The sequence below is a fragment of the Belonocnema kinseyi genome, chromosome 6 (genome assembly GCF_010883055.1).
Source record: "Belonocnema kinseyi isolate 2016_QV_RU_SX_M_011 chromosome 6, B_treatae_v1, whole genome shotgun sequence".
NCBI classification, from domain to species: Eukaryota; Metazoa; Arthropoda; class Insecta; order Hymenoptera; family Cynipidae; genus Belonocnema; species Belonocnema kinseyi.
In genome coordinates, this window is record NC_046662.1 from 137,023,589 (window position 1) to 137,035,585 (window position 11,997).

The 11,997-nt window shown below is 35.9% G+C and overlaps 1 protein-coding gene across 1 annotated transcript in view; it reads left to right on the forward strand.

Moving 5' to 3' along the window:
• Positions 1-651: 651 nt before the first annotated feature.
• Positions 652-11,997, forward strand: part of LOC117175022 (polyamine-modulated factor 1-like) — a 105,348-nt gene continuing 94,002 nt past the window's right edge. Inside the window, exon 1 of the mRNA XM_033364526.1 lies at positions 652-836. Within this exon, the coding sequence (XP_033220417.1) occupies positions 745-836 (92 nt within the window). The 5' untranslated portion in view covers positions 652-744. The remainder of the gene's footprint in view (positions 837-11,997) is intronic.

Genomic DNA, 11,997 nt, shown 5'->3' on the forward strand with positions numbered 1-11,997 from the left:
TTTCGCCGGACACGCCGTCTATATTTATCGCGGGTAACTAAGCCTGCACCGCATCTACGTGTATAATATCTTTGACTAGGTACAGTCTTAAGGCTAAAATTGATCGATTTTTAGTTGTTTCAACCTCACCTAGATGGCGTCTGTGTTGATGCTTGTGTGGTAGAAGGGGAAGATCAGGAATGTAGAAACATGGCAGACATGTAAATAACGAGTGAGGGATTATATTAATCACGTCTCCAAATTATTTACATTTTCTGTTTGAAAAAAATTTACATTATTTTTAGTTTTAAATTGGAAAAGAGACCGATCTGTTCGGAGTATTACTCAAATGTTGGGCTTAATGTCTCTGTTTGAATATTTTTTCATTTAGAATTATGGGAAGAATAATTTGCACAAGCAAACCATTTCATGTAATATTAAAAAACTTAATACATTTTTGATCATACGCTATTTTATGTTTTCCTATATTGCATAAAATGGTTTGTTGATGTAAATTATTCTTCCTGTAAATCTAAATTTAAAAATATATTATAATTTCTTGGTACGGAAATGAAGCGGGGAGGAGGGGTTGCCGGAATAGAGCTGTAGTTTGTTATATGTCCACTAGATGGCGCTACTTCGTTACTTTACTAAGTTGATATTCTTTAACATGGGACTGTACACAGTGTGCTTTGTTGGATCAAGCTGACGAACGTAAGCTTTATTTACTTGAAAAATTCGAACACGCCAGGGGTCATCAGCGAAATGGACTTAAAAAAAGAAAAACAATCCAATAATCTGTTTGTATTCCAAACAGCAGTATCTCAGGCGTTTAATGGTATTTCAGAATCCGTCAGGTGAGAATCGTTTATTTTGATTACATTATTTGTTTACATTGCATACATCTTGAGCCCTTCTACTCGCTATATACAAGTCGTAGGGCGTTAAAAAAATCAGAAACTGCAGTGGGACTCTGGAGCCGTTTATTTATTTGTAAGTCCAAAGTTTTCGGCCAAAAATATTGTCTAATTTGAAAGTAACGCTAGGGTGAATTGTAGCACGCATGAAATCGAAATATACACGCATGTTGTTAGCAATATCAAAAATTTTTTGATAAAAACACAAAAAATGTGTATGGGGACATCCGTTAGCATGTTCGTTATCATTTTCCAGATTTTGAAGGCAAAATATTTCTTATGCTAGGAAAAAAGCCGGGGGAATCTAACACTGGTAAAGTCGACAATTTTTTAAGTATCACATGCCCTTAAACCGCCCGAAACGTCTGAAAACCAGCTGCCTATTCAAACGTGTAAAAGCTGGTGGAATTCTCGAGATACAATAAAACATGTTTTGGTTAGAATGCAGAATAGGGGCGTCACCTCTGTTTTGACAGGAAAAACAATTTTTATTAGAATCTTTAGTTGAATGATGAATGAATCGGTTTGATGAGTCAAACATTTAAAATTATTTTACTCATGTTACAATGATGTTTCAAATATGGCTCTATCGCGAGACATCGGAATGATCATATTTAACGAAAAGTTGGAAATAGGTAGGGATTTGACAAACAGATTTTTTACTGATTATATGGGTGGCTCCCCCCCCCCCACGCGAAACGTTGGAAAAGGGTAGGGTTTTGACAAAATTATTTTTGTGACTTCTCAAAGGGGTGTTTCTGGTAGTTTTGGTGTTTAAAAGCACCTAAACGGTGAGTTAAATATGATCATTCTGATATCATGACATACCCATATTTAATATAGCGTAGTAACAAAAGTAACAATAATTTTAAACTTTTGCCTTGTCAAATCGCTCTATTTATCGTTCAGTTAAATATTCTAATAGTTTCTTGTAGAAAAATACTGCTTTTCCAGCCTAAAAAACAGGTGACGCCCCTATTCTGCAATTGCACCCATTTTTAAAATATATTTTTAACTTTTTAAAGTGAACTTTTTAAATCTTTAAATTTTTAAAGATCCGCGTACTGAAAGCTGATCATAAAAAATGCTGATGAGCGAATAAGTTTCAACCCTACCGATAGAAATCTCAGAGTATATGCTAAAGATTCTCAAGGCTCTAAAAAGCTCTGAGAAATTCTCCGCAGGCACTCAGGTAGATATGTTTTCAAAGGTCCAGGCAGCTCGTTTAAATGTTTTAAAGGCTTTAAAATGTCCTTTCCGAAATTGAAATAAAAATACGATCATAAATAACCAGAGAGGCTGAAATTGAAATAAGAATTCGATCATAAATAACAAGTAGAGAGGCTATATCAATAGAGTAGCCGAAACTCAAGGGTCCTTTGTTAAGCTTTCGGATAAAATTTAGAAATAGATTTTTTTAAATTTCATATTTAACAGCCTAAAACATAATAATTCGGAATCTACGGGTTTCGATGACGTCAGATATCTAACTTTTTAAAAAAATGTTTATAATTGGAATTAATACAACGTTTCTCGTAAATGGAATTAGATACGTCAAAAAAGACAACATTTTTTAATTCAACTAGGAAATTGTATGTTGTTATGTAAGTTATCAACGGCCAACTACTGTAAATAACTCTGCCCGCCCGGTACGTGACGAATACAAAAGGGACATTATATCATATAACATAGTATCCGATTTCAACCCGGTTTGTAACTGCATCCACAAAATACTACTACCTGGTTATTGTACGGCCCGTAACCGAGTTTAGCCTCCAGTTTATACACGGAAAAAATCTGTACCGGAAGAATTCTTAAGCGAACAGTAATTTTTACAACGGCAATCTTTAAAATTTGCGAAACTAAAGTCCGTTCAAAACAAAGTATGAGAGTGTATACTTTACAGAACGCCTCTTAAATAAAAAACACGGTTGAATTCTGTAATTTCAACATCACTGCGTCGTCGTTTCAAACACAAAAAAAAGTTCCGATTTATAGTGTTCGGAATAACCTTTTGGCCCGAGTAAAACACAATAAGTCATATAAAAGCACAATATTTATTGGAAAGTCCAAACAAATCCATTAGAAAAAGGTGTCAAGTACATTTATAACAGTACGTAGGAAACGATGCAACTGTTCGCTCCCGTCTGAGCATCTGATCCTGGTTTAATGCCACTGTTTCTACTTGATACAGATAGCGCTATCCTACTTCTTCGTTTTCATTTGTACCCGTGAGATTCGACTGTTATAAATCCATCACATCCTCCTCCCACATAAGATTATAGTTCCTATTATCAAATCGCATATAGAAACTTATACAAATGATAAAAAACCATGCAAACAATCTTTGATTTATCTTCTGAACGAGAGTCACTTTGTTTAAGACAAAATTTTTTTAATCTTTAATTTCTGTTCGGTTCTGAACTATTTTCGGTGACATTGGTTTCAGAAGTTTGACCCTTTACTCTCTCGGTTAGATCTTTTACATAATCATTACCTCTCATAATTACTTCTAGTCAGAAAGTTTCTAGTGTCGAGTGCCGTGTAGGATTCGGTTGGGTATCGATTAGAAACTAATTTCATTGTTTGCCAAATGTTTAATTTCAGGTTTTAATTTGCTGGATAGAAACCAGTAAGGGCCAGTTAGAAAGTGGTTAGAAATGAACCTTGGTCTGAAGTAAAAATTTGATATTCTATTTTAAAATTTGAAATGATAAAAAAAGCAAAAAGAAATTATTTACAACAAAAAACTTTTTTCATGATTACACAAATTTAGGACAAGACCCACAATTTTTAGTGCATCAGGTTTTAGTATCCTAAATTTTCAACTCGAGGTGGCGATTCGTGTGAAAATAAGTTGGGAAATAAAAAAAGTGGTGGTAAGGTAGGAACCTGGTCACGTGACCCACTCTTCACATGGCCTTAAGGGCATGTGATACTTAGAAAATTGTCGGTTTTATCAGTTTTAGGTTCCTCCGGCTTTTTTCTAGAATAATAAATATTTTGTCTTAAAAATTTAGGAAATGATAGCGAACATGCTAACGGACGTCCCCACATACTTTTTTTGTGGGTTCATTTAAAAAAGTTTTAATTTAGCAAAATGTGATTAATTTGCAAAGCGCTTAGGAAATAGTATCGTTTTTTTCAGTGTTATATTCCCCCGGCTTTATTCCTAGGATAAGAAATATTTTTTCTTCAAAATCTGGGAAATGATAGCGAACATGCTAACAGACGTCCTCACACACTTTTTTTGTGTTTTTTTTATCAAGAAATTTTTTATATTGCTAACAACGTGCGTGTATATTTCGAGGTTATGTGTGTTATAATTCACCCGAGCGTTACTTCTAAACTACACAATATTTTTGGCTGAAAACTTTGGAATTACAAATAAACATAGTAACTAATCTCCGGGAACTAACATTGTTTGCAGGCAATCAAAAAAGTTTATTTCATAAATAATTTCCAGATTATCGGAAAGGCAGAGATGAAAAATGACGTAACCTCAAAATAATGCATATGCATACAATTTTTATTTAGTATCATAAATTTTTTTGATATTATCCGTCAACAAAGAGTCCGGGGACGTCCGTTATGATATTGTATAGCATCTCCGAATTCAGTTTAAAAAATTTTTCATTTTTGTGGAAAAAAAGCCGGGAAACTGTAAGTATCACATGCCCTTAACGAGTCTCCTAGTATTAATTGTTATAGATTATTGGAATTTTAACTTCAATTTATTATTTCAAAAATTTGCAAATAGGTAGTTAGTAATATATTATTAAAGTGTCAAATTATTAAGTCAATGTTTATTAATAATAAACATTGTTAATCAACATTTTGAATTCGCGCTCTGGCTCTCTCGCTCCGGCTAATGACCGGTTTAGCATAATTAGAACCATGGGTCTGCGGTAGTAGAGCAGCAATCGCGGACACTGAATTGTAAATGTATAGTAAATTGTCCCGTAGCTCAGTGGAAATACTTTAAACTGATAGGCAAAATGATCGCTGTTTCAGACCTCGATGCATGCACTTTTTATTAATTTTTTTTAATTGACCTTGACCATGCATCCATATGAATTCATATGCATTCTACACGCGCTGTCTCAATTCACCTAAATGAGTTTTAATTCGTTTAAACAAATCAGAAAACGGGATTCACGAGAATTCAAAAATGTTAATTCACCATAATCCGTATCCATGTTTTTCTTTTTTGCTGGGGAGTGATGCGACCGTCATATAACGGTTCTATTTTATTCGTCATGTACCGGGCGGGAAAAGTCATTTGCAGTTGTTATTGAGTGCCACCATTCCGAATTATTTATGAACATTATTTATGAAGTAATACTACCTAAAAATCGTAAATACTTGGATCATGTTGCCTAATGACAGGGGCCCACATTTTCATCTTTTGGATATGCTCGCCGATGTTGAAGTGTGAATAACTCTGATTAGGCTCCTTTGGTTTGAAACAAATATAGATGTTTTTAAGGGTGTGCAAAAAGTCCGAAACTTCGAGGCTACTCGATTTTTTTCGAATCGAGTCGAGCTCGGGTGTGCTCGAAATGTAGAGTTCTCGAAATTTTCTAGCTGTTGGAGACATTCGAGGACTCGAAAGTCTCGGGTTGCTCTAAAGTTTTGGGGTCTCGAAGCGCTTGAAATTAATAAGAATTTCTTCAAACTCGGTACTAGGGGGGTTTTCTACATACTAAAAAAGATTTAAAAATCAAAAGTAATAATTCCAGATTTCTCATCCAAAGCGGCGACTAAATTTTTTAGAATTTCAATAAATTTGGGAATGTGAAATTTAATAAACTGACGGGTTTCCATGACTTAGCATACTAGAGTTTTTTTCGGACTTCTGATGATAAATTAAATATAAAGCCGTAATAAAAAAATTCGAACTTTTTGATCCGAAACAATAAGAGACTCTGGAGGGGTACGATATCGAACTGAACCGTCAAATTTTCTAAATGGTTCGGTCCGAATCCAACCCTTTGAAAAAGTTCAAAGGTTCGGTTGGAAACAGGCTTCGTTTGAACCTCTAAGTTCTAAGTGTACCTATCCCTTTACAAAATAGTGGTTTCGATACCTGATTATACTAACCGGTTTCCGTGAGTCTGTCTTATGAGTTATTGTTCTTTTATCAGATAGTGAAAAAGTTCCTGAAATTATGTAAGAAAATTTATGCGTAACAATTTGTTTTTGTGATTCGTAACAAAAAGGCAAGTCAGTAAATTTATTCTTCAAATTTCATATTTATTTATTTAACACTGAATACCGAAATGTTTTAGCCTTTAACATATTCAGAGATTGGCGTTTACACTTATTGCTTAAAAATTATAAACATTCCGGAATTTCTATAATTTCTAAGCAGTAAGTGTAAACGTAAATCTCTAATTATGTTGAAGGTTAAAACACTTCGGCATTTAATGTTAAATACATAAATATGAAGTATAAACAATAAATTTATTGAAACTTCCCTTTTTACTGCGAATTACGAAGCCACATTTGTACAAACTAATTATCTTACATAGTTTTAGCAATATTTAACTATCTGATACAATAAAAAATATGCCCGCTGCGCGGCATATACTTATTGTGCGCTAGGTGTGCGACGCTTCGCGCCTAGTTTATAACTTCAATCGACAAAACACCTGCGGCTTTGACGATTACATTCTGATTGCGACACTCGCGCTTCGCGCTCGATAATTAGGTTATAGAGTAAATTCTCTTTAAAAAATAAAGCGTGTAGCTAAATTTAAACAGCATGTAAGAATTAGGAATGGTTTTCAATATAATTTTACTAAAGAAACACATTGGTTTTTTGTAATTTAGTAGATAGAGACATTAAACCGTAGGCTTTAATTCCGTTTATTCAAACTTCAGTTCTAAGGCAACACTACTTTGATTAATTAATCTACAACATTTGAAATTCATGCCCAATTGGAAAAGTTCATCAAGATAATTTATCAATCTTGTTAGTATTTACTAAAGATAATGCTTAACGATCTCTTAATAACAAAAATGTGCCATTTTTGTTATTAAGAGATCGTTAAGCATTATCTTTAGTAAATACTAACAAGATTGATAAATTATTTTGATGAACTTTTCCAATTGGGCATGAATTTCAAATGTTGTAGATTAATTATTTCATTAAGAAATTTGAATTTATATTTCCTAATCTACGAAACAAAAACAATTTGCAATATTTTGAATTTTTTCAAAATTTATTGCCATTTAGGATACAAAATATTTATTTTTTATTTTAAAATCGTTGTCAGCAATACGAAAAACCTCCGAGTATCGGGTTTGAAATAATTCTTGTTAATTTCAAAACTTTTGAGAACCTGAAACTTTCGAGCAGCTCAAAATTTTCGAGTAGCTCGAAAGTTTCGAGTTCTCGAAGAAATTAGAGTTCTCGAAGACATTCCAGGACTCATAAAGTTTCGAGCTTTCTGGAAAGCTTAATCTCGATTCGAACCGAATCGAGCTCAGCTCGAATCGACTCGTTCGAACTTCGAGTTTCGAGTTTTTTGCACACTCCTAGGTGTTTTATAAAGCTCTTTTCATGCATTTTAAGATAATTATAATACATTTTTTCTTCAATATAAATTTGCCCTCGATTTATTCGAAACTAAGGATTAAAATCGATTTTTGAACAATTCCTGCGTCATCGATTTTTTTGAAGTAGTCTTCAAGAAAGTAGAATTGCGGTGACGGATGCAACAACTCGACATCCCTCGAAACCGCTTAGAAGTATTGTCCAGACGGGAGAATCTATCGATAAAAAAAGTTTCCCAAACGTAAAATAAGATATACCTTCGTTTTCTCCTTGGCACGGCCGACAAATTTTTCTCATTAAATTTTTTATTCGATAATTATTACTCAAGATAAACAATAAAACCTAGAATTTGTTCCGATTAAAAATCGATGTTTTGTAAAACACAACTCGCGATTATTCCGCCGTTTCTTGAGAAAAATGCATGAAATTTGCAAGGTGTATTCTAATATATAAGCGATGACTACAAATAACGCACTTTGTTTAAAAAACTATTATGTTTGTTTTTGTTTAATAAGAAATCGATTCCGATCGATAACTACGTTTCGCCATCTTCGACCTGTGGGACAGTCATCGAAAAAAATGTTAGTTGAAATAACTAATCGCGAGAAAGTTGTTCACTAGACTTTGACTGATGACATTAGAATGTTATAAGTTAATTTAACTAATTTAATACGATGCTTGAAACCTCCTGCGATGATGTTGTAGGTATACAATTATGATCGGCCACGAGCGCTGGAGGTGACAACAGTCACCTCTGGATGCTTTCTTAGAGCTACCATCTGCCACTCCACGGGTTTTTAGTTCTCACTTCCTGATGGTCGAGAAAAGTTCTTACAATGCGACAGGTGTTTAATAAAACCGCGTTCTGAGCTGCTGCTAATACCCTACTGACTCCTAAATGTTCAAGATGTTCAGTGCATCTTGCATCAGTGCTGCTTTGCCAAATATTGGATGCCTCACTATTCACTTCATTTTGATCGAACGTTTTGGAGTGCACGCCATGGATAGCTTTCTGCCTCCATTGTATTTCTAATTCCTCTATGGTTTCTGCCCTGATATTCAAGGCCCCGTCTGAGGACAAATTTAAGAGCGTGTAGCCAAGATCTGCTCTACAGATGCTACTGTAAAGCGCAACATTTCGTTTGCTGTTAAAATAGTCTCGCAACTGTACAACTTGTGACTCACACAGTTTTTCGAAATCTGCAACGCCCCTACCCCCTATATGTCGTGGTAGAACTATCCTTTCAATCGCTGAATTTCTGTGGTGCATTCGGTGCTTCGTCATTTCTACGCGAACAATTCTGTTTAACTTTTCAAGGTTCGTGTTAGACCATTTTATGAGCCCGAAGGAGTACGTTATGACAGGGATGGAATATGTGTTCATTACCTTGATTTTGCTTCCCATCTGATTAAATGCTGCAGTTTCTGGGCTGAACTAGCGTACAGATTCAGGTCTACCATGCAAAGAAGATAGGTCACTTGACGACCATCCTCATTATCATGAATTCTGAACCCATGAGACATTCTGTTTAGTGTTTTGCTCAATGGATTCAACGCAAATAGTCATGCAGCTCGGAAGAAAATGCTTGCTTGTAGCCAATGTATGCCATGTGTAAGTTCCTTTGATGATTACAAGCTTGAGTCATGGCAACAGCATCTATAGTGACTAGATCTTCCATTTATAAATTGTTGGAAGACAAGCTATCGGTCGAAAGTCAGATGGATTTTGAGCGTTTGGCTATTTTTGTAACATATACGTAGCAGCTTGGAGCATAAAGCCTGGCATCAGATCTAAGTGTTCAATGATCTTCTGAAAACACTTTGCCAACGCAAGATGCATACTCGTCAGGGACTTGTACCAGAAGTTGTGCACTATGTCCGGATCTGGAGCTTTCCAATTACTTGCCCTTTTCAAGACCGCTGAAACAGCTAAAGCTGTGATGTTTGTCAGTTGCATTTCAGGGCTATTGCTTGCCCTTGCTTCCTCCAGTTTGAACCACGTAGTATCCAAATTGCATCTGTTGATGTTTCTCCAAACACCCGACCAGTAGTTAGTCATATCTTCCAATTGAGGGACTTCGGTGTCTTGCTGGTTATTGGGCTTTACTCTGAGTTCACGATAGAACCTTCTTTCATTTGTATGAAAGTTTGGATTTTGTTGCCTTCGTGCACGACCTTTCTTGTACTGACGCAGTCTGGCAGTAAAAACAGCAAGTCTCTGCCGTTGTTAGTCTATAATCTCATCCAATATTGCTGGTGTCAGTGTCTCGATGTGCCGAGAGTGGATGATTTTAGTAACATGGTTTATTAGCTTTCTGGTTCGATTTCCTTTTTTATATTGAGTTAATCGACCCAATTTGCACCTTATTTTTCTGACATCTATATCCAACCTGATCCTCCATGGTGGATCTTGATCCCTTGCTGGGGAAAAAACTGCATTTGCAGGCCTAGTTTTCCAGTCCAACGTTCTAACGGTTACTACAGCTGCACAGTAAACAAAAGTTTGCACCTCTAACGCAGTTTGTGCTACTTTCAAATACGTAGGTAAAACCTTGCCGTCGAGATGTACTGTTAGTGCCCGCAGATAATTTGTGATGTTCATTTTGGGCAAGATGCCTTAGTGTTGGTTCTACATATCTGAACTCTAGTAAAGCATGACCAAAATTCCTTTCAAGGTGCTGTAGTTTTTCTGGGATTTCCCTATTAACATCGTTAGTAATATCCGGATGTGGTTCTAATGGATTCGGCACATGATGTTCATTATCCCTAGCATCTATGCCTTCAGCTTTAATCAAAGTCTTTGTTTGTGTACAGATATTGAGCGTTTTTGATCTGCCAGATTCTGCTCATTTATTTTTGTGGCTAACTCTGAGTATTTAAGTAAGAAGAGTCTATGATGTTCTCTCCTCACACTTTGCCCACATTTCTCTGCCAAAAAATAAAGGCGCATAACATCTCTGTTCATATGGTATGTCCATTTTCGTCGCTTTTTTGGTTGCTGAACCTCTGCTTCTGCCTATGGTTGTATAAGGTCATCCACCTCTGGAGGATGCGGTGGTGTTGGATCATCAATAGATTGCGGAAGAACATCAATTGCTCCTGTTTGACCGTTTGACGCGGCTTCCTCTAACTGATGTTTAGTGCCGTCGTTTTTCCACGTTAAATCAACCTGTATTTCTGTCGAGGTGGTTGGCTGCAAATAGATAACGCTAGCCAAAGCATCCTTAGAAGCCACAGTTGATGTTCCACTGCGTACTGTTTGGCGCAGATGTTCTTGCTGGCCAGCCGTTTGATTAGTGAGATCTGCCTGACCATCTCGCAGCTCACCATCGCCATCGTCCCGCATGCTGTGGCCCCCAGCTGTGGCTACAGGGGCGCCCCGACGATCCTCGGGAAGTGACATGCATTTCAATATCTTTAATATACTCTCCATTATTATTTGGGCTTTGGTCTTCTGCTTAGTCCCTCTCCTCTTCGTTATCAGCCTATTTGGTATGGGAAACCCTGTCAGTAGCACTGCTACCGCCAACATAGCCGTCAAAGTCATGAGAGAAAAGCTCAAGTATTTTATTAATTATTTAGTATAATTAATGTTCAAAAAATGTATTTCTGAACTATTACCGGAAAATGCTTACTTCAAATAATTTAAATAAAATACTTCTTATTTCAAGTCCTGTAGTTGTACAAGAAAAAGGGTCCTCCAGGTTCAGCTTTAGGAAGCTAGCCCTTCCAAATGGGATTTTTGTTGAGGTTAATGAATTTTCTTTCAGTTTTCCCTCGAAAAAATCGAAAATCTTGAAGAAGTTCGGGCGACCCTGTTTCGCGCTGCACCTGTGACTTGTAGGCCCCTGATATATAATATACCATCTGGCCAGGTATAGTAATCGACTATACCAGAACCCTTTTTTCAAGTCTTCGAGCAGCCAGAAGCGGTTAATGGACCTGTTCCAAATTATGTGAACTCATTTTACAGGTAAATATACAATTTTATCGACTTTATATGGGTTGGAGCTTTAAAAGTATACCAAACACTTTCTTTGAAGCCTTTATTCGTCTCGATATCTCTATTCAAGTCGGAAAAAATTTTTCTTGAATTAAAAATTCTGGTGACCACAATTTTTAATATTTGTGAATTTTCAAAGTCGGGTTCTATCCGCAAACACAAATAATCCATATGAATTTTTTCCATTTTTTTCGGATTGTTTAGCGACTTTAGGAACAGCTGAAAGTTGACTTTCAGAATCTAGGCTTCGACAACAGTAATTTTCTCCATATTTGTTGCTCTTACTTGCCATTCTGAGAAATGTATTCTTCTGTCCAAAGGATGCTTTTCGAAACAAATTGAATTTCCTCTGAAATTGAAAGTTAAGAGCATGTTTATTGTTCAAAAAAATCTTTTTTCAGCAAACACCGCGCGGTGCGTTATGGTCGCCCGCTCTTGTAAACGGCTCATTCTTTGGAACGAAGTTTCCCCATTCTGGTGAAAGCAGGGTTTAAAAGAAGAAGAATTCTTCTTTTTAAAAGGCTGTTTAAAAAAAT